This window comes from Prionailurus bengalensis, chromosome E3 (genome assembly GCF_016509475.1).
Source record: "Prionailurus bengalensis isolate Pbe53 chromosome E3, Fcat_Pben_1.1_paternal_pri, whole genome shotgun sequence".
NCBI classification, from domain to species: Eukaryota; Metazoa; Chordata; class Mammalia; order Carnivora; family Felidae; genus Prionailurus; species Prionailurus bengalensis.
Window position 1 is genome coordinate 41,635,729 of NC_057357.1, and position 23,003 is coordinate 41,658,731.

At 45.6% G+C, this 23,003-nt stretch overlaps 1 protein-coding gene across 3 annotated transcripts in view; it reads left to right on the top strand.

Annotated features, from left to right (window-relative positions):
* Positions 1-22,848, top strand: part of LUC7L (LUC7 like) — a 45,993-nt gene extending 23,145 nt beyond the window's left edge. For 2 of the 3 annotated variants that reach the window (XM_043561172.1, XM_043561174.1), the window contains 7 exons: positions 8,909-9,019; positions 9,726-9,869; positions 15,349-15,525; positions 18,690-18,778; positions 20,811-20,840; positions 21,296-21,463; positions 22,498-22,848. In XM_043561172.1, coding sequence (XP_043417107.1) covers positions 8,909-9,019; positions 9,726-9,869; positions 15,349-15,525; positions 18,690-18,778; positions 20,811-20,840; positions 21,296-21,463; positions 22,498-22,639 — 861 coding nt within the window. In that variant the 3' untranslated portion in view covers positions 22,640-22,848. Of the gene's footprint in view, positions 1-8,908; positions 9,020-9,725; positions 9,870-15,348; positions 15,526-18,689; positions 18,779-20,810; positions 20,841-21,295; positions 21,500-22,497 lie in introns of all 3 variants that reach the window. The other variant, XM_043561173.1, reaches the window with a different exon arrangement.
* Positions 22,849-23,003: the final 155 nt, after the last annotated feature.

Below are 23,003 nucleotides of genomic sequence, written 5' to 3' on the forward strand. Positions count from 1 at the left end.
ACCAACTCAGCCACCCAGGCATCCTTTATTCTGCTTTTTCTTAGTAACTTATATTTTTGTGTACCTCATCCAGTGTTTTGGTAGAATCTCCATGTTGGCAATAATTAGATAGGCCAACCATTTACCAAAATCTCTGGAAGTGTCTGAAGCCCACTGTTATTTGCCAGAATTAATGGTGCTGGCAGAGGGGTCAGACTCCCTGCAGTAGGCCTGTTGGGGGAAAACTGACCACAAACTCAGAACATGTGTTTTGTTTTAATGTTGAAAACTTTATCAAATATATTAAAGATAGCAGGTGTTTGAGTTCTATTTTAAACGATTTTTGTTATGTAAGGAGTGTGTGTGTGTGTCTCCCTCTCTTTTTGCCCCTCCCCTGCTCACGCTGTCTCGCTCTCAAAAATAAAGACACCTTAAAAATAAACTAAAGCGCTTAGAGATTTGAGTCACCTCTAAGCAATTTGTAGCAAGTTGTCCTACAAGAACATTGCATGTGTATGAGAAGATGGAAGGTGTTCATTGCATCATTTTGAGTTAGTGGAAAAATGGAGATATCCAAACATGGATGCTTTTGGAGGGGCTAAAGTAGTTGTGTCACAATAAAGTGAAATACTGCACAGTTGTAGATCATAGAAGATACATGATGTGAAGAAGAAAATGGAAACTTACCAAATTGTCCTGTTTGGTGGGAATGAAAATTGTGTTCTTGTATATGCATCTTAATGCAATTTTTAAAAGTATATCCCAGTTTTTGGGGTGCCTGGGTGGCTCAGTTGGTTGAGCGTGTGACTTCGGCTCAGGTCATGATCTCACAGTCCGTGGGTTCGAGCCTGGTATAGGGCCCTGTGCAGACAGCTCAGAGCCTGCTTCTGATTCTGTCTCCTTCTTTTTCTGCCCCTCCCCCCACTCATGCTCTGTCTCACTCTCAAAAATGAATGAAGTTTAAAAAAAATTTTTTTTAAATAAAAGTATATACCAGTTTTTAAGAAAAAAAAAATTTTTTTAATGTTTATCTTTGAGAGAGAGACAGAGTGTGAGTGGGGGAGTGGCAGAGAGAGAGGGAGACACAGAATCCAAAGCAGGCTCCAGGCTCTGAGCTGTCAGTACAGCTCAAACTCACAGTGAGATCATGACCTGAGCCAAAGTCGGATACTTAACCGACTGAGCCACCCAGACACCCCACCAGATTTTTTTTTAATGTTTATTTATTTTGAAAGGGCAAGCATGTTCACGAGTGGAGGAGGGGCAGAGAGGGAGGGAGAATCCCAAGCAGGCTCTGCTGTCAGCACAGAGCCTGACACAGGGCTCGATCCCATGAACCGTGAGATCATGACCTGAACAGAAATCGAGTCTGATGCTTAACCAACTGAACCACCCAGGCATCCCAGTATATACCAAATTCTTAAGTGATTATTTCTTGTGGGAGGAGAGAAGAAAAAATTACATTTTCGGTGTCACATATAGTAATTAGGTCCAGTTAGCTAACACAATAATAGGCAGAAATGAAAAGTTAGAACTATTTTTAGGGGCGCCTGGGTGGCTCAGTCAGTTGGGCAGCCGACTTCGGCTCAGGTCATGATCTCGCAGTCCGTGAGTTTGAGCCCCGAGTCAGGCTCTGTGCTGACAGCTCAGAGCCTGGAGCCTGTTTTGGATTCTGTGTCTCCCTTTCTCTGACCCTCCCTTGTTCATGCTCTGTCTTTCTGTCTCAAAAAAATAAACGTTAATAAATAAATAAATAAATAAAACTATTTTTATCTTGGGGTGCCTGGTTGGCTCAGTTGGTGGAGTGTGCAGCTCGGTCTTGGGGTTGTGGGTTCAAGCCCCACATTGGATATAGAGATTACTTAAGAATAAAATCTTTTTTTTTTTTTTTTTTAAGTAAGTGGGGGGAGGGTAAGAGGGAGAGAGAGACTCTCAAGCAGGCTCCACACTCAGCACAGAGCCTGATGCAGGGCTCTATCCCACCATCCAGGGATCATGACCTGAGTTGAAATCAAGAGTTAGACGCTCACCTGAGTTACCCAGGCCCCCCAAAGATAAAATCTTTTTTTTTTTAAGTTTATTTATTTATTTTGAGAAAGAAAGCACAAGCATCTGTGAGCAGAGGAGGGGCAGAGAGAGAGAGCGGGGAGAGAGAATCCCAAGCAGGCTCCGTGCTCAGTCTCACTAACCGTGAGATCATGACCTGAGTCAGAATCAGTGGTCAGACACTCAACTGAATGAGCCACCCAGGCACCCCTCAAAACGAAGATCTTAACAAAATGTGTGTGTGTGTGTGTGTGTGTGTGTGTGTGTGTGTGTGTGTGTATTTCTACCTTGTGACTTAGTTTTACAAATCTCCATTCTTAGGAAGTAATTAGAAATATAGGCAGGCATTGGTAAACAAATATGGTAGGATTGTTTATAAGATTGGAAAATTGGACACAGAACTCATGTCATAGACTGCCCTCGAAATTGTATAAAATCTATTTAATGACTTAGAATTGCTATGATGTCACGAGCAAGACAAAGGTACAAAATTGTGTATACTAGAGAGTTCATCTATAGTTTTTTTGGGGGGGCCGGGGGGTTGTTTGATTTGTTTTTTGGTTTTTTTTTTTTGTGGTCTCATTGAACACATACTGCTTAATCAGAGAATTGGTAGATCTGGCTTTTAAAACACAGAGTGTGCCCTCCCCTCCCTGGAGGCAGTCACTTAGTACTGCTTTAAAATGCAGGGAAGCAGGGGCACCTGGGTGGCTCAGTTGGTTAATCATTGACTCGATTTTGGTTCAGGTCCTGATCCTTGATCTTGAGATCAAGCCCTGCATCAGGCTCCACACTGTCAATTCTCTCTCCCCCTCTCTCTCTGCCTCTCAAGTCTCTTATCTGTCAAAATGCGGGGAGGCAAACACTTTAAAAGCAACAACTTGGTTCTTTCGTTTCTTGTTTTGATTTAATTGATCTCTATACCCTACTTCAGTCGCATGCTCTTCTGACTAATCTAGCCAGGCGCCTCAAAAGGGACAGCTTGCTGGTTAACTGGCACAAGTTGACCTTGGTGGGTTAGGTTTTTAGCAGACTGTTTCGGAGCATTTGCTGGAAGCCTGTGTGTCAAGGGTTTGCTGTGGGTCAGAATTCTGAGGCTCTGCTGGCCAAAAGGAGGTAGTGAGTCCTGCTCATCCAACTTCTAACAGTTTAAAGTTATGATTAAATGGATTATTTCTCTACAAAAAAAAGTCAAAGGTTGATTTACCAGGGAATTTTTTTAAACTTCTGCGGAGAATCTCAATTATCAAAAGTAGATGTAATCATATAGTGAATTTTCTTGTACCCCTCACTAAGCCTTGGGAATGGTGTGTTCACTGCCAGCTGTTTCGTCTTGCCTTAACTTTTCTTCCAAATCTCCCTCCCTCCCTCTCTCTCTCTCTCTGCCCCTCCCTATTCACGCTGTCTCTGTATTTCTCAAAATAAATAAACTTAAAAAAATTTTTTTAAATAATAAAAATTAAAATGTGGTAAGGGAAAGTTCTAAAGATACAGAACTGAACAGAATATTATAATGAAATTTCTGGGTTCTGTCTCCCAGTGCAGCTCCTGTGCAACAATTCTTTCAGTGATTATTGATATGAAGATTCTTGTTTCATCTTTTTCTTGTGTTTCCCCACTGGATTTTTTTAAAGATTTTTTTTTTTTTTTTAGAGAGAGAGAGAGTGAGCCAGTGAGCAGGGGAGGGGCAGAGACAGGGAGACAGAATACCAACCAGGCTCCGCGCTGTCAGTGTAGAGCCTGATACGGAGCCCAAACTCACGAACAAATTATGACCTGAGCCAAAACCAAGAAACAGACGCTTAACCGCCTGAGCCACCCAGATGCCTGTAAGGTTTTATTTATTTGATTTTATTTATTTATTTATTTTTTAATGTTTATTTTAAAAAAAAATTTTTTTTTAACGTTTTATTTATTTTTGAGACAGAGAGAGACAGAACATGAACGGGGGAGGGGCAGAGAGAGAGGGAGACACAGAATCAGAAGCAGGCTCCAGGCTCTGAGCCATCAGCCCAGAGCCCCACATGGGGCTCGAACTCACGGACCGCGAGATCGTGATCTGAGTCGAAGTCGGACGCTTAACCGACTGAGTCACCCAGGCGCCCCTTGAATGTTTACTTTTGAGAGAGAGAGAGAGAGAGACTGCACAAGTGGGGTAGGGGCAGATTCAGAGGGAGACACAGAATCAGAAACAGGCTCCATGCTCTGAGCTGTCAGAACAGAGCCCAGCACACGGCTCGAACCCACGAATTGCAAGATTATGACCTGAGCCAAAGTTGGACACTCTCTGACTGAGCCACACAGGCACACCAAGATTTTATTTTTTAAGTAATATCTACCGCCACCATAGGGCTTGAACCCAGAAGCCTGAGATCAGGAGTTGCACACTCCACCAACTGAGCCGGCCAGGTGCCCCCACTGGATTATTTTATAGTAACTCCTAGACATGGAATTTCATTTGTAAATACTGCAAGAGTATATCTAGAAGTTGAAGACTTTATTAAAAACAGTCATTTTAAAAAATAATATACCATTTGATAGTGTTCAAATTTCCCAGATTGCTTCAGAAAGGATTCTTTTACAGTTTTATTTGTTTGATTTAGGATTCAGAATAAGGGCTACACATTAGAGTGCTTTGTAAGTCTTTTTACTTCTTTTTGTAAGTCTTTTTAAATCTTTTTGAAGAAATTAATTTTCTTAAAGTCTCCTCCTGAACTTTGGTGATTGTATCCTCATGATGTTTTTTAACATGTTTTAAAACATGTTATCTTTGAAATTCCTGTACCCTAGGAGTTAGATCTGGAGGCTTGATAATCAGATTTACTTTCTTTTGTGACTGGAGGATTTCAGAGGTAGAGCTTTGCCCTTCCTGTTGTATCACCTCAGCTGGCACAGTGATCTGTGGGCTTGGTCGGTACAGACACCCTTTATCTCTTGGTCGTGAAGGTCCCCTTCAGCCTTTAGCCTGATGCTTTAAGCACAGTTGAGGATAGTTGCCTAGATCAGTTACTTCACTAAGGTGCAGCATCTCTTAGCAATGTAAAAACATGTAGAACTCTCATAATGTTCAAAAATTTAAAGTATAGAAGGTACATTGTGAAACTGCTCTCCTGCTCAGTTCTTCAGTCACCTGGTTGCTTCTAGAAGTAACCAGTTAAGTGTTCTGTTTCCTTTAGAGTTTATGTGCATACCTGAGGCAGATAGTATGTCTGTATTCCATTGTTTTTTTCTTTTGTTTTGTTTTGTTTTGTTTTTACACAAATAGCAGTCTACTATACACTTATTCTATCCTTACCCCTTTTTTTTTTGTTCCCCTTGTTAGTGTTTCTTTGTATAGAGTTCCTTATTCCTTTTTGTGGGTACGTAGTATTCCAAAGCATGGATATCTACATTATGTGACCAGTCCCTTATTGATGATCATGGTGCTGCATTACACATTGGCATTGTATACATGTATCTGGGAGAGATTCCTAGATGCAGAACTGTTGGATCAGACGGGTATCTTTCATTTTGATGGTGCCATAGTGTTCTCCGGAGGGATGAATATTCCCACCAGCAGTGTAGAAGAGTTCCATTTCACATCTTTGCCAACAGTGAGTGGCCAAATTTTGGGGACTTTGCCAGTCAGAGGTATAAAAAGGTATTTATTTGTGGTCCTGATGGGGTTGTTGTAAAAGCATTTCTTTGTGTAGGTATATCCTGCCTAGACCCTCAGCTTGAGCTTGATGGCTGGAGCCTCTGGGAGTTTATCTGGGAGAAGGTGCCTCCCCATTCTCACCACAGGCTCGCAGCCTACCACAGCCTCAGCCTGACATGCCAGGGCCAGGCCTTGACTTCTTGAAAGTGTTTTATTCAGAAATTTCCTAGGAAATGGGTATATAATATGTTTGCTACTAGGTCATCTCTATAAATAACATTTCTCAACTTGAACACTGGCAAATAAACCGCAATATTAACATATTCACCGATGAAAAAGTTACAGAGCAACACTTTCCTTTAGCATACGTATATTGAAAAAACAAAAAATTTTATTTTTTAAATTCAGTAGAGATCATTTTTTCCCCAAATTGTTTCCTATTTAAAAAAAAATTTTTTTTAAGTTTATTTATTTTGAGAGGGATAGTGTATGCATGCAAGTGGGAGAGGGGCAGGGGAGGGGCAGAGGGAGAGGGACGAAGAATCCCAGGGAGCCTCCACACTACCGGTGCAAAGCCTGACACAGGGCTCCATCTCATGACTTCAAGACCACTACCTGAGCCGACCTCAGGAGTCGGATGCTTAACTGACTGAGCCACCCAGGCGCCTTTGTCTTGCTTTTTGATGTTTTACTTCACAGGTTTCCAAAAACTACACACCATATCAACTAAATTTCCAAGCTATCTTTAATATCCCATAGGAGACCAGTTGTGATTATACCTACTTTTTCTAGCTACAGATGACAGTGTAACAGTTGTATTTGCTAAGTCAGATATTCTGGATTAGAATCCCTTTGTGACCTTGGGCAAGTTCTTTTAACTTTTTCTATTCACCTGTGAACTGGGCTGGTACTGACCACCTCACAATTGTGCAGATTGGGTGTAAGGACTTTGGAGCCAAGCCACAAGGGTTCTTGCACCCTGATGCCATTACTTAGTAGTTTGGAAACTGTACCTCAGTTTTTTTCACCTGGGAAATGGAGACTTTCACAGTTTCTGTCCAGCTCTTTTAAGGCATGTGTGGACATGTCACACAGTACAGGGGCACATGTGTGCTGTGACCTGTCTCCTTGATGGCACATGCTTGTTTCTGGCCACTGTCATTTCTGCTGGGCCGGGAGCAGCAAATAGCCTTCAGCGGCAGTCAGACTTGTGTGCCAATGGTACACCAGCCCTGTGCTCAGGTACCCTCAGTAGTTCATATTTCCTCGTACCATTCCTAAGCCACAGAGGTTGGGTCACGTTCTGGTCAATGGTGGGCTGTGATTAGGACTTAATTTTTAGACTTGGGTACCTTTTTTTTGGTTTTTTTTTAAGAAAAATTATTTAAACCTCCTCTTTGATATATTTTAGGAATCAATCTGAATTTGACAAGCACTTTGAAGAGGAGAAGCAGTAGAACAAAGCATCGTCTTTTAAAGAATGTGGCAGTTAAAGAATGTCCCTGTGGTCTGCCTATTTTGGGTTGTGAGGTTTCCTATATAGTTTTTAGCTTATCAGATGTCTGAGTCTGTAGCTAATTGAGGTTCTGCTGAAGCTGCAGTTGGTTGCTTTAATTGGTAAGGCCTTGGCAGGGTTATTAGATGTCTCTTGCCCATTTGACCCCTGATGTGTAGATTCGTGGGTCTGTTTCAGGGGAGATTGCTCTTTTTGGGTATATAACAGAGGGACACTACACCACAGACTTGACACCTCTGTGTGGGTGAACCTGGGGCGATTCAGGATGGTCTACTGGGATCCATTATCCCATGTGAGCACAGGTGGCATGGGACTTGTATCAGATTGCTGGCACTTTGATCCTGGTAAGTTACCACCCTGTCAGCAGAGTTGGTCAACTCTACATCTTTCCAGGAAGTACACTGCATGCAGACACATGATGATCATTTGCTTTCCTGATTGTTAGATTGAAATGTAGCGAAACATCGGGGAATATTTGGATGGCCAACAACACGAAAGAGGTCCTGAATTCCAAAATCATGGAGTGAAATTGGGAATTGGCCTCAGTGGATGATTAGGCTTTAACCTTTCTTCAGCACCTGGGGGGGCTTGGCATCGTCACAGAGCCTCTTCTCTGTCTTGACCTACTTCCAAGTAAGCATTTGTTTGAAAAGAGTATTTAAGATTTCTAGAGGAGACAGTAACCCTCTCCAGTGTCCCTATTATCCATCCCACTGTGGCACTGATCCTTGTAGAGTGGTTTCTTGACAGCTGACCTACTCTCCCCTGGCCATCTTTGGGCAGAGGGACATAGATTCTCACCACTTGGTCTGTTGGCCTTCCATCTGCTTTCTAGGAACTCTACCCAGAGTTTGTTCTCCTGTATTTTTTGGTGATAGTTCACATGGTCTAGTCATGTCATCCTGTTATAAACTCTGTTGCTGTCATATTTAACACAATGCTGACATTTGCAAGTTGACTTGTGGGTGTGAGTTAGGAGGTGCTAATCACTGGTCATAGCCTGACACATCTGTTTGTGTGTTTATCTGAAGTTACGCTGGAGCCTTTGACTGGTCATGACAGATTAACTGCCTAAAACCTACGAAGCAGCTTATTAATTAGTGTATTTTAGTGTTTCCCACAAACTCTTCAGAGTGAGCAATTAGGTATCTAGAGTTTCTTTTCCTTTATCTCTTTGGGTAAGTAGTAACCAGTTTTCCTGCTACTTTAGACCGTAGGCAATAACTAACCATACTCACAGCTCTCAGTAATATTTGTTCTATTGTTTTGTTTTGAGGTGGAAGGGGGAACTCTACCCTCAGAACATGAGGGAATAATATTTACGTGGCTCACACAGACCAGTGAGTACATCATCTGCATCCCCCACAGCTCACCAGCAGAGGGCCTCTGTTACTAGTCTCAGTCCACCCTTCCTGCCCCTCAGAGAACGCTGTTAATTATGGCCAAGTGTTTTAATTAAAAAAATTCCTGGAAATGTTATTGAGGGATGGGGGTCCTTTTACAAATTTTAGAAATAAACAGATGAGAAGACCATGCTTCTGAGTCTTGGTTTAACAAAGCCCCTTGGTTTAATGTGATTATGGACGTGCTGGCTATACTGTAGTTTAAGATCTTCCCGCTGAACTTACAGGCTTTTAAGAAACCAACCCAGGAGTGTATGTCCTATTGAATAAATGGGTTCCAAGGCCCTACATGTAACTGATCATAGCTCACTGCTTCTCCTGAGCTAGGCAATGGATCACTTGGAGTCCTTTATTGCCGAGTGTGATCGGAGAACTGAGCTTGCCAAGAAGCGACTGGCAGAGACGCAGGAGGAGATCAGTGCAGAAGTTTCTGCGAAGGTATGCCTGGGAGACATTAACATTTGGGTTTTTTTTTTAACATCACCACGTAAAATAGGAAACGGGGGAAAGCTAGTTGAGAAATGGTTAGTTTGTGGGTCACCTATACCGCAGAATAAAGAAGGTAGATCTTTGTGTAACTGGCCTATCGGTTCATCCCTCCTCTGCTCCCCCTCTCTCAGCACAACTAAGTCTCTGTGGTGTCCTTTACTTTCAGTTTTGTAAAGGCATCACTTAAGATACGTGCAGTTGATAACTGGACCAAAGGTGCTACTTTATTTCTAAAATTAAATTCCAAATGATTAGGCATTTTGCTTACAGTACAAATTTATACCTTTAAACCTGGATGTTTTATGGCCTTTACCCAGAAGGTTGAGTTGTGATAGAAGTAAGAAGAGACAGCCCAGAAAATGACCACCGTGATGACCCTGACCACCACATTGGAAGTGACAGACATGCTCTTACTGTCTTACATGCTCTTACTGGGATGCAGTGGCCAGGTTTAGTTTAAGGTCAGGGTCACAACAGTGCTAGTAAGGATGTCAAAATTTCTATATTTTGCATGCGTTCAGTGAGGATCCTTGCTGTTCTCTTTAATTCCAGTGGAACGGAACAGAAGAACAGCGAGACAACCACTCACTTTCTCTTTGTTCTAGTCTTTTGGTTTTAGATGTCTGCTTACCTGATTATTTCTGTCTTCCCTTAGGCAGAAAAAGTACATGAGTTGAATGAAGAAATCGGAAAACTTCTTGCTAAAGCTGAGCAGCTGGGAGCTGAAGGAAATGTTGATGAATCCCAGAAAATTCTTATGGAAGTGGAAAAAGTCCGTGCAAAGAAAAAAGAAGCTGAGGTTAGTAGGAAATGTCTTTAAGAAAGAGGAAACTTAGTAACCCCAGAAGATTCACCATTTGGGCTAAAGCATTCAATTTTTTGAATATTGGAAAGAAGTTGGAAATAAGATGCTGTATGGATAGGATTGTAGATTTAGAGTCTGTGCACAGTTGGGTTTGTGCCTTTGCTCTGCCCCCCTGTGACACTCGTTTGACATCAGACCAGTCCCTTACCAGCCCTGAGCATAACACCTATATGCAGAATGCAGTCCTGAGAGTGAAGTCACTGGAGTGGTGTCTTCTTTTTTTTTTTTTTTTGTAATGTTCATTTATTTATTTTGAGAGAGAGAGAGAGAGAGTGCTCGAGCATAAGTGGGGAGGGACAGAGAGTCCCAGCTGTACTCTGCATGGTAAATGCATAGCCCATTGTGGGGCTCGATCCCACAACCATGGGATCATGATCTCAGATCTCAGCCAAAACCAAGAGTAGGACGCTTAACCGACTGAGCCACCCAGGCACCCCCAGAGTGGTGTCATTTTACTCTCTGATCCTCTGGCTCCCTAGGAGGTTGCTGGGCTGTGGTGGTTACTCAGCTGGCATGAGCGGGTCAGAGTTATACTGGAGAATGAAAACTGGGTGTCCTTGGCGACAGTACATCTCTCGTAGGGAGAACCTGTGCAGACTGAGGGTAGCATCCAAGTGGTGTTGGCTGGGATGCCAGGCCAGGATGTGCGGTGGAAAAAATGAGTCAGGGACTCATTGTTTGTATCACTGACAACCGTGTTCTTCCTAGATTATTGTATCCATCAGATATGCTTTGGATCTCAAGTCCTTACCCCCGGAATGGGAAATGGCTCATGTCGGCTTTGAGAATGGTGGGAACAGTAGAGTCAGAGGGAGGTGGGATAGTTGTGTTCCTGTAACACATGCTCATTAAGCTCCAGCTCTGTGCCAGATACTTTCTGGTTGTGAACATGTCAGAGGATGCCCTTCTTGTGGAGACAGTGCTGGAGGCGGGAGGGGGTGCAGAGAGAAGAGTATGTGAACAGATGGATACGTTTCATTCTGAGGAAATCTGGTGCTTAGAAGCAGTGGGGTCTGGGGGCACCTGTGTGGCTCAGTCCATTGAGGGTCCAACTCTTGACTCCAACTCACGTGGTGATCCCAGGGTTGTGAGATCGAGCCCCGTGTTGGGCTTTATATTGGGCATGGAGCTTGCTTGAGATTGTCCATCTCTCTCTCAAAAAACAAATAAATAAAAATTAGAATAAATAAAAGAATTCTTTAAAGAAGAAAAAAAGAAATGGGGTCTGAGTTTGAGAGTGACTCTGTGTTGCCAAGGGTCTCCAGGTAGAGTAATTTGGTCCTGGGAGTCCCCTTAGTGGAGACCTGTGAACTGAGACAGTTCTTAGAGTGGTGGGGGCCGGTAGAGGTGAGCAGATGGCATGTAGTTGTCAGGTCCCCTTTGGTTATCTCTCTACACCCCTGGCTCAGCATGGTGATGAACACGCAGTAGGAGCTCGGTAACTAACTAACTGAATGCATGGATAGTGCCAGGGACCTGTTGGTGTTAGAGCGATGCCCACTGAGGCAGTAGTCAGTACAGGGAGCAGAAGGATTACTCAGGACAGGGCTGTGCTGGGGTTGGGGTCATCTCCAACTTTTAAGGTATCTCCTGGAAGGTGGTGCCAAGATAATGCCTCATACCCCTGGCAGGACAGCACCTGCTTAGTGACATACATAGCTAATATGGTCCATTCTTGAACATGAGAGGGAGAAAATTCACAATACAGAGGGATATTCTTTTAAGTTTGTTTCTTTTGAGAGAAAGAGACCACAAGTGAGGGAGGGGCACAGAGAGAGACTGAATCCCAAGCAGGCTCTGCAGTGTTAGTGCGGAGTACAATTTCGGGCTTGAACTCCTGAACTGCCAGGTCATGACCTGAGCCAAAGTTGAACACTTAGCCAGCTGATCCACCCAGGTACCCCCAGATGGATGTTTTGTAAACAATTTTTTTTCCCCAGCATTTTTATTTATTTTAAGGGAGACAGATTGAGAAGAGGAGAGGCAGAGAGAATCCCAAGCAGGTTCTGCACTGTCAGCACGGAGCCCGACATGGGGCTCAAGCTCACCAGCCGTGAGATCATGACCTGAGCTGAAACCAAGAGTCAGATGCTCAACTGACTGAGCCATCCAGGCGTTCTCCCCCACCCCCCACCCCAGATGGATGTTTTGTATGTAAATGCTTAGATGTATTCAAGATAAAAGATGGATGGGTTGCGAATGTGACAGTTGCAGGTGTTACCTTGAGTGGCATTGCCATGTTAGTATGAGTTGGTAGAGTTCCAAACAGTCTTTCCTGGTTTACAGAGTAGATCCATATCCAGGAAATTGCATGTATATTTAAATCTTGCATTCTGCACAGGATTTAAGTCCCTGAGTATCTACAAATGTAAATCACGTATATACGTCCTTACGTAGGATCTAAACCGATGTATATTGAAATGGGAAATTTTTGTGTACATATAGGAGAGTCCTGACAGCTCTGTCCAGTGGGAAGCTCTGTCGCCTGTTGGTACGTCCTGTGGCCCAGCTCTTTCAGCTTCTAAGAGCCGAGCAAACACCAGAAATCCTTGGGATGGCTCAGAGATTTGTATGTAGGCATAAAAAATTGTAGATGTGGGGTTCATCGTGTGCATGTCTGCAGACAGCCCACACAGGAGCAGAATGTAGCATGCGTGGCTCTTCGAGCCCAGGACTCCTAGCATCCTTGCCCTGGCCATTTGTCCTCCATCCGCATCACTGAGGGTGCCCCCAGGAGGCAGCACCACTTTCTTAAAACCACTGGGAAAGACAGGGTGGTGTTGGGCAGGTCTGGGCAGTGCTGACCTAAGGTAATAAGGCACCTGTGGGTTCCTTTCTGCTTTTAGTAGTGGACAAGGGTGGGTGTGTTGGGTAGTCTCAAGAAATTATGCAGAGAGATCCCATGTACCCTTTAGCCAGTCTCCCCCAGTGGTAACATGTTGAAAAACTGTAGTACAGTATCACAAAGGATGTTGATAGTCAAAAGTCCATCACCACTGAGATCCCTCCCACGATCCTTCTGTAGCCACACCCACTTCTCTGACCCCTGGCAACCACCAATCTGTCCTCTATCTGTATATTCTGGTTATTTCAAGAATCTTATGTAGATGGAGTCATACAGTGCATAACCTTTTGAGATTGGCTTTTTTTTTTTTTTAACTAGGCATAGAGTTTATTTTGAAAGATATGAGGCGGTGGTATTCAAAGTTTTGAAACTAGAAAGGGACAGAATATCACAGATATTCGTGTGCCCAGCATATTTATGTTTTTGAGTAAGGTTTTTGGTTTTGTTTAGCAATGGGGCACCTGTGTGGCTCAGTCATTTTAGCGTCCAACTTCAACTTGGGTCATGATCTCACAGCTTGCGAGTTCGAGCCCCGCGTCGGGCTCTGTGCGGACAGCTCAGAGCCTGGAGCCTGCTTCGGATTTTGTGTCTCCTTCTCTCCCTGCTCCTCCCCCACTTATTCTCTGTCTCTCTCCTTCAAAAATAAATAAAAACATTAAAAAAAAAAGTTATAGCACATCATAATGGAAATTCAGGTTCCCAGTCCTTCCCCCTCTAGTCCCATTCTCTCCCTCCTCAGAGGCAGACATTACTGTGCATTCAGTTTTGTCTTTGTCTGGTATTACGCATGTGTACCGCCTGTAAACTCTGTGTGTGTGTGTGTGTGTGTGTGTGTGTGTGTGTGTGTGTGTGTGTGTGTGTCTGCGTGTCTGCGTTGTGTGCTTTGTGCGTTTAAAAAGTCCCAAATAGGGGCACCTGGGTGGCTGGGTCGGTTAAGCGTCTGACTTCGGCTCAGGTCATGATCTCACGGTCCGTGAGTTTGAGCCCTGTGTCGGGCTCTGTGCTGACAGCTCAGAGCCTGGAGCCTGTTTCAGCTTCTCTGTCTCCCTCTCTCTCTGCCCCTCCCCTGTTCATGCTCTGTCTCTCTCTGTCTCAAAAATAAATAAACGTTAAAAAAATAAAAATAAAAAGTCCCAAATAAATGCTGCCTTTTTTTTTTTTTAATATTTTTAATGTTTGCTTATTTTTGAGAACAAGGGCGCGAATGGGGGAGGTGCAGAGAGAGAGGGAGACACAGAACTCAAAGCAGGCTCCAGGCCCTGAGCTGTCAGCACAGAGCCTGATGTGGGGCTTTAACTCATGGACTCACGGGCCTTGAGAACATGACCTGAGCCGAAGTCGGCTGCCCAACCGAGCCGCCCAGGCGCCCCTGAATGCTGCCATTCTATACACATCTCTCACATGCATTCCTCACTTAGCACTATTTGTAAGGTCTCTCCTTGTTGCTACATACAACTTCCTTCAGGTTATTGCTGTAAGGCTTCCGCTTCACAGACGTGTTACTGTCCGTTGGCGGTTTCTCATCTTACAGACAGCTCCACAGCAAGTGCCCTTGCACTTGTTTGCTGGCACGTGTATGAGCGTGTTCTAGGACGTACTCCTGGAAGAATTTCTGGTAATGGCATGCACTGTCTTGCTCTCAGATTATTCAATTGCACCACCTGTTAGTTGCACCAACCTAGTCTCCTCCCCGCAGCGTATGAGAGTGCCCACCAGTTGAATGAATGACATGGTAACTTACGTTAATCTCCATTTGCCAGGGAATTTTGAACGTGTGAATTAATGGAAGATCCCATAAGTAAGGGTCAGTGACTTTTGGAATGCATTTCTTAAACCTGGGTTTGGAAAGAGTGTTTTAGCTTTGGCACAAGCGGCAGGAGCCATGTCCCTCTTTTCTTTTTTTTTTTTTTTTTTTCTTTTATATTTCATGCATTCCACCTTGAAGCTGAGTGAGTTACTCCTTATAATAGGATTCGGACTGGAGTGGCTGCACTAGGTGGTGTAGTTTGCTCTGTTCTATTATATACTTCCTTCTTTGAAGAGAGGGTCTAATGTATTTGTCCTTCCACATTTTAGTTTTTGGGGTTGCATTGGTATACAGTTTTCTGGATGTTGGGACACAGTCTCTATGAGTGGCTCTTGTATGTTTTGCTGGTTTATTTGGTTTGGGTTTTGTGCTTTGTTTTTTCAAAGGCCCCTTTTGAAGGTTCTCCCTTCTGGCTTCTCTGGCCCTCCTAGACTCTCCTCTGTGCGTAGCTGAGACCCCTTCTCTGCTGGCCTCTGAGACCAGCACCCTGCTTGTCAGAGATTTAAATGTTCTTACTGTTTTGGAATCATGACTGTTAGTCCATTTTGTAAATAAACGATGAAAATTGAATTGGTTAGTTCATTTTGTAAATAAACGATGAAAATTGAGTTGGTTACAAATATCTGAGGCTTGTAAGTGGTGTAGTTTTTATTTATTTAAAAGTCATCCCTATAGTCCCTTGAAATGTATCCATTTTGGGGTTGAATATTTGGTTGTGGTGCTGGGTACCTCACTGTCCTTGATCTGTTCCTGTTGTCCAGGAAGAATACAGAAATTCCATGCCCGCTTCCAGTTTTCAACAGCAGAAGCTGCGCGTCTGTGAGGTCTGTTCAGCCTACCTTGGTCTCCACGACAATGACCGTCGCCTTGCAGACCACTTCGGGGGCAAGTTACACTTGGGGTTCATTCAGATTCGAGAGAAGCTTGATCAATTGAGGGTACGTTAATGTGTTGTGTTTCTGGAGAAACAAGTCTCTTGACTGTCCTCATGTTTCTTGACTTCTAGAAAACCTTGCGTTTTTATCCTCCCTCAAGAACGTGCCTTGAGTTTTATAGTGAAGTATTCTGATTTCATCACTTTGTTCACACAAGAGATCTAAGGTCTTAGAATCCAGAGGGACCTTGGATATTTATTTAGTCTGCACTTGTTTACAGGAAACAAAGAGTCTCGTCCCCAGGTACAGACCGCTCTTGCCCACCTCTGAAGTAACTTCTGGTTGGAGATCGGAAGAGCCAGTAGTCTTGTTTTTCTCCTTGGGCAGAGGTGGATGTGTGGAGAGTGGTTAGGCTAGACAGAAGATCACATTTCCCGGCCCTTGCCTTTGAGCCTTCTCTGGAGGATGCGGATGTGGTGGGGCTTTTTTGGATGGTGCTGCTGCACCACTGTCCACCTTTGTCTCTTCTCCAAGACTCCTCATTTTCCTAGGTTAGGCTCTAAAACATATCATGGGTGCAGAACATTCAGAAGTAGGGATGAGCGTGTTTTAGATACTTTGAACTGTTTTTCAGACTGGTGGAGTCCTCCCTGCTGCGTATGGAGACCTTTGGGATGGGATACTAGGCCTCCTATGCAGGCCTTCCCTCCACGCACGTGAAATTCGGTATAGAGGGACAGACATATGGCCCCTGATTGGGACCCTGTGACCATCGGGGTAGAGAGCCTTGTGTGTCCCCAGAAGGAGCAGGGGGGACAGAGCTCTGCCCCTGAAGAGGGGTTGCCAGCAGGTGCGGTGTGAACTCACCAGCAGAGGTGGGGCTGGGGTGGCAGCCTCTGCTCTTGAAACATTCAGCTCTGTGCTCCCGATAGAATTTTTTTTTTTTTAACGTTTATTTATTTTTGAGACAGAGAGAGACAGAGCATGAACGGGGGAGGGTCAGAGAGAGGGAGACACAGAATCCGAAACAGGCTCCGGGCTCTGAGCTGTCAGCACAGAGCCTGACGCGGGGCTCGAACCCACAGACCACAGGATCATGGCCCGAGCCGAAGTCGGCCGCCCAACCGACTGAGCCACCCAGGCGCCCCCCAATAGAATTTTGAAAAGTGATGCACTCTGTCACATATTATTAAGTTGGAATTTTGTCCTTGCAAGTTGATGGATATGAAAGGTGTAAAAATATTTGTGTCGCCAATAGAATATAAAACTTTTTTTAATGTTTGTCTATTTTTGAGAGACAGAGTATGAGCGGGAGAGGGGCAGAGAGAGAGGGAGACACAGAATCTGAAGCACACTCCAGACTCTGAGCTGTCAGCACAGAGCCGGACAGAGGGCTTGAACCCACAACTGTGAGATCATGACCTGAGCCGAAGTCGGACGCCTAACTGACTGAGCCACCCAGGTGCCCCGCCAATAGAACATAAATAGCAGTTTGGTGTCCACTACCATGCCCGCTAAAAATGTACTACTTAGCAGTTGGAAATGGCACTTTCACATTTCTCCTTTAAATTACGTTTCCATTTTCTATCATCCCATAATTTTGTCCTGGTATTTTTTTTTTTAAGTTTATTTATTTATATTGAGAGAGAGCGTGAGCAAGGGAGCAGCAGAGAGAGAGAGAGAGAGAGAGAAAGAATCCCAGGCAGGCTCAACACAGAGAGAGCCCCACATGAGGCTCGATCTCCCAAACCATGACATCATGACCTGAGCTAGAATCAACAGTTGGACGCTTAACTGACTGAGCCACCCAGGTGCCCCTGTCCTGGTTTGTTTGTTTTTTTTTTTTATACCTGAAAACTTTTTATTTTTTTCTTAACACATATTTCTCAACGGAGATGAGAGTATATTGAAAATTTTCCCCCTAAAACCTTAAGAACTTAAGTATTAACTTGATCTAGAAAGCATGTTTTATCATTGAAGTTACAAGTGGCATGTCGTTGACCAAAGCAACATAAATGTATTTTGATAATAGCTGTTAGACTAACAACAGAAAATGTATTTGTAAGTGCACCTCCTAACAGTAGGGAGGGGTGGAGTTCTGGGCCCTAATCAGAGATGGTGTCCCTTGCATTGGTCCCAGAGGTGTGCCACACACTGAGGGTAAGAGCGAGGCAAGACCTTCTTTGTTAGGGGTGGAAGCATAGTGTCTAGGAAGTAGGGAGATGTGGAAAGGAGTTAATGCCAGACCATAGGCCTATGCTTGGTCACATCCCCTTTAGGAAGTTAAGGGGCTGAAACTCCCATCCTTAACCCTAACCGTAACCTGTCCATCGTTGTGTGCCTGCTCAAGTGTAGGACAAGTGAAACCAGGGGTGGAGGGCCAGAAGCAACCAGACAGGAAGGCTCTCGTGCCTTGGGAGTGCTTTGAGGACAGCTGGCCCCTCTCTCTCAGTCCTTGCTACGCCTCTCATGCAGTGTCTGGCTGTAGTCTGCAGCAAGGTGGGACCATCCTTTGTGCCATCATGAGCACGAAAACACTGATGACCCTTTGTCTCCCTACTCCACTCTACACAGGGCTTCGTTCCACTCAGCAGAGAGGTGGGGGCACCAAAAGGCTTTGAGTTGACCTTGGGGGGGAGTATGCAGACTGATCCCAGGGCTTTGAGCTAAGCTGTGTCAGTTGTGTTCGGGTAGTAACGTTTCTCAAGGCCTCCTCCTGTCTGTGCATTGCCTTTGCTCCGTGTTTACAATCCAGCCTGATGGGCCAAGTATTGAGGGTTCAGGGTCTACCTCCCCTGGCCTACTGTCGCCATGAGGCTGGGTCTAAAGCCAGTGTAGCACGCAGCACCCCAGGGACCAGCAGCAGGATATGTTTGGTTAGAGACGTGTTCTTTTTTACCATAAAGTTTGTGGAGTCTCCTTTGGGTAAAAAAATAACTTTCTGGATTGGTGTGAGGCAAAAGATAGATTTCTGTGACTTAGAACTGTAGCATCTGTTGGAATATACACGTCACTGAATTTGTAAGATATAATGATAAAAGCGTTATTTTCACGTGTTTCCCATTAAGAAGCTTTAATGGTGATTGTGTTCCTGTTTCTTAAGAGTTTCTATTGGATTTCTAAATTATCAATATTGAGATTACGTAAAAGTGCTTTGTTAAACAGCGTTCACACTCTAGTTGGTGTAACTTGCTCTTCTCTCATTTTCCAATTTCTTGTTTATTTAGAAAACTGTGGCTGAAAAGCAGGAGAAGAGGAATCAGGATCGACTGAGGAGGAGAGAGGAGAGGGAGCGGGAGGAGCGGCTGAGCAGGAGGTGAGTCCACGGCGGATCCACGCCCAGGGAGACCCTGCTCCTTCCTTCAGTCTGGCTCATAGCACTTGAGCTCAGCTACGGATCTCAGTGGCCCTTAAAAGCAAAATAAGCAATGTACAACATGTTTCAGAGAGCAGGGTTTGGGCTGGCGTGGTAGGAGCCTTGCGGTGCGTACACGGCCACCCTGAGCTGCAGGAGCGGTTGTGACAACCTCATTTGTACCTGGAAAGGTGTGAGGGAGGGCTGAGCGGTGGCAATGGGAGAGGCACCTGCCGCGCCCCCACGAGGTCAGGGCGGACCGGTAGGGCAGGAGCAGAGACTTTGTGGAGCTGGAGCGTGTTCTGTCACACAGCCGTGCTGCCCTAGGGGGAATCCGCCAAAGGGCCTTAGGGCTGAGTAGACTCCAGTGTTGACTGAGGGTTGTGGGGCCAGTGGACAGGGGCGGAAGCAGTGAGAACTGTGAGGAGCTACCTAGGAGAACCAGGCGAAGGAGCTGCTGGTTGACGGGTGCGAGTGGGAAGGGTGTGGGTGTGTTGTGGGAGTAGAGCTGATAAGGTTTGCTGGTACGAGGTGGCGAGGCAAGCAGAGGGGGATTGAAGTTGGCCTCACTGCTTTCTGGCCTGGCGTGGCCACTTAGGAAAATGGAGAAGACTGGGACCGGTGTATGGGGTGAGAAGGCGCTGCGGGGAATAGGACTTGGCTTTGACTGTATTCACTTTGAGATGCTTAGGAGACATCTGGTCAGAGTTCAGGGAAGAGGCCAGAGGCCGGACCACGCTCTCGTGGGGCACAGCTCGCTGTTCCTTGAAAGGCCTGGATGCTGGGATTCCTGGAGGAATTTCTTAGTTTGTAATTCAGAAAGGACAGATCACATTTATAGTTTTCTCTGTGTTTCTTTTCATTACTTTAATCATCTAACAGGTTGTGATTGTAAAGAGACTCACTTAGTATAAAAATGTATTAAGCAAAACATGTAAATCTCTTTTTACCTGAAGGTGACCACTACTCTGGTGGGGTGTGTCTGTGTGTGCGGAAGCACGTGGGACCCTTGCCTCACCTCTGAGATCTTCCCCCAGCACGGGTGCTCCTGACAGATACACAGTGCCCTTATAGTGATGTGGCAAGGTTAACTACCCTTTTTTCCTCCCCCACCTTCACACTTTTTGCACATCCCACCCCCTGCCTCTGGCAGCCACCAGTCTGATCTCTGTATCTGTGAGGTTTGGGGTTTTTTTTAGGTTCCACAGATAACTGAGATCGTCCAGTATTTGTCTCTGTCTGACTTATTTTACCTAGCATCATGCCTTGACGGTCCGTCCGTGTTGTCACAGATGGCGGCATTTCCTTCCTTTTTGTGGCTGAGTAGTGTTTCGTTGTGTATTTACTTGTTTATCCGTCCATATGTCGGTCTCCATGTCTTGGCCCTTGTAAATAACGATGTGATGAACGTAGAGGCACAGAGGTCTTTTCAAGATAGTGATTTCAGGGGCGCCTGGGTGGTGCAGTCGGTTAAGCGTCCGACTTCAGCCAGGTCACGATCTCGCGGTCCGTGAGTTCAAGCCCCATGTCAGGCTCTGGGCTGATGGCTCAGAGCCTGGAGCCTGTTTCCGATTCTGTGTCTCCCTCTCTCTCTGCCCCTCCCCCGTTCATGCTCTGTCTCTCTCTGTCCCAAAAATAATAAATGTTGAAAAAAAAAAATTAAAAAAAAAAAAAAGATAGTGATTTCAGTTTCTTTGTTCCTGTTGTTGAGAGGGGCAGAGGAAGAGAGAAAGAGAGAGAAGGAATCTGAAGCAGACTTCACGCTCAGTGCGGAGCCTGACACGGGGCTTATTCCCACACAACCCTGGAATTGTGACCTGAACTGAAATCAAGAGTCGGGGGCACTTGGAGCTAAGGCCTGAGAACTAGAAAATACCAAGTCTCCGAGAAGCTGACTCTCCTTCACCTTGTAGACCAGGGGCACCTCTCCTCATACATATGTGAGGGGCGGGGCAGTTTGGGGGAAATTGTTCATCTTTTTTTTTTCTTTCAGGTCTGGTTCAAGAACCAGAGATCGCAGGAGGTAGGTTTGCAGATCCATTAATGTGTTCTCAGTCAAATGTCCTTTTCCATGTGCATTTTTTCCTTAATAGTTAACCATTATAGCTTCACAGTTGTTACCTGGTGGGCAGGGCTGGTTGGGGACACACTCAAACCCTGTCTGTCTTCGTCAGGTTGGTTGGGGCTTAGTGCAGCAGAGGGACCCACTGTCAATGAGAGAAGTCAGGTGGGATTGCTGAGGCCTATGGGCAGTGAGTGTTTCCTGGCAAGATGTTTTCGGGAAGCATCAGTGGGAGCATCAGGCCATAATTCTCTTTGACCGGAGATTGATTGGGGGGACTCTTGTGAACCCCAGTTGTATGTTTGTAGGAGGGAAGGGGAGATGCCAGGGAAGCATCAGGTCGGACCTACTGAGAGAGAAGGGCTGTTGGGATGGGGCCATCACAGCCTTCAGAGCCGTCTGGGTGTCTGCTGCAGGTCGCGCTCCCGGGACCGGCGTCGGAGGAGGTCAAGATCTACCTCCAGGGAGAGACGGAAGTCATCCCGGTCCCGGTCCCGAGACAGACACCGGCGCCACCGCAGCCGTTCCCGGAGCCACAGCCGGGGCCACCGCCGGGCTTCCAGGGACCGGAGTGCGAAATACAAGTAACTACTCTGACTCCTTCAGTAGCTGCAACCGGAGTGAGCCCCTTCTCTTTGTGTTCCCAGGGTCTGCTGGGGGTCTGTCATCGGGGCCCGTTGGCCATACCCGGTAGGGATGGGTCTGAGGCTTTTGCCTCAGGAGCCTGGCTGGGCATCTGTGGGACTGAGTGTTGGAGCCTTGAGAATTGTGAATGGGGCCCACGGAACAGGGAGCTCTAAGCAGAGAGCAGCGGGTAGATTCAGGGCCAGGACAGTTGAGAGGCTGTGGGGGTGGTTACATGGGTATGGCTCCCTCTTGTGACCTGCTGCACACTCAGTGTCACCTCCATACACAGAGCCCCTGAGATTTGTGTCCTGACCAGGTGCCTCTTGCCTCTGTTTTATTTTGTTTTTTTTGTTGTTTGTTTGAGGAAAAACAAATTAAGGGTTTTTTTTTTTTTTTTTTTTTTTTTTAAGTTTACTTGAGAGAGAGAGAGAGAGAGAGCATGTACGTGTACATGCACAAGTACAGAAGGGGCAAGAGGGGGAGAGAGAGTCCCAAGCAGGCTCTTCCCTGTGAGTACAGAGCCCGATGTGGGGTTTGAACTCAAGAACCACAGGATAGTGACCTGAGAGAAGTCGGACGCTTAACCAACTGAGCCACCAAGGCACCCCAAGGAAAAACAAATTAAAAACCATTCATACTCACACTTCAAGATAAGCACTGTGTGTGCTTGATTGTAGCCTTTTTTCCATCACGTTTACATAACGGGTCATATTTCTCATATGCACTCTTGTTTTTTGCTCCATTTACACTCAAGCGAAAGCTTACCCTATTGGGAGAAACCTCTGCACATGTTACTTTTTCATGGCTGCCTAACACTCCTTTGTGGCGTGGGCACTAGACGGCTGCCCTCTGGCCTTCTGTGGGCCTCCCCGGGTGTGCTGGGTCTTGGCCTTCCCTAACCTGGTGTTGAGGATCCGAGTTGTCAGCGCCCCAGGAGCCAGCCTGAAGGGGGATGCCAGCCTCCTCTGAGCCTCTGGTTCTCTTTTCCCAGGTTCTCCAGAGAGCGGGTGTCAAGGGAGGAGTCTTGGGAGCATGGACGCAGTGAGCGAGGGGCCGCTGACTGGAGGCTGGAGAGCTCCAACGGGAAGACAGCTTCACGGAGATCGGAGGAGAAGGAGGCTGGCGAGATCTGAGCCTACATCTGGGCCTGTAAATAGTCTGTTAAACGTTTGACACAGCCTAAAGTACCCCTTTATATTTGCTGAATACACCTCATCTTTTGTAGTTTACAATTTCTATTGTTTTGGAGCTAGCTGTGAGTTTCTAGAGATGTACAGAGTTGCTCCTGTGTTCTGGGGTTATGTTGAGTAGGAATAAATAAATCTGACAGACGGCCTCCTTACTGCTGCGGTGGGGTCTCTGCTGTCCCTCCTGTGCTCTAGAGACTTCACCATGGCCTTCCATGGTTGATGACACGCTGGATGTTCTCCGTGAGCTTTATTCACCCTCAGAAATGCTGACCTACTGTTAGACATCGCTTTGAGTGTTGGCATCTGA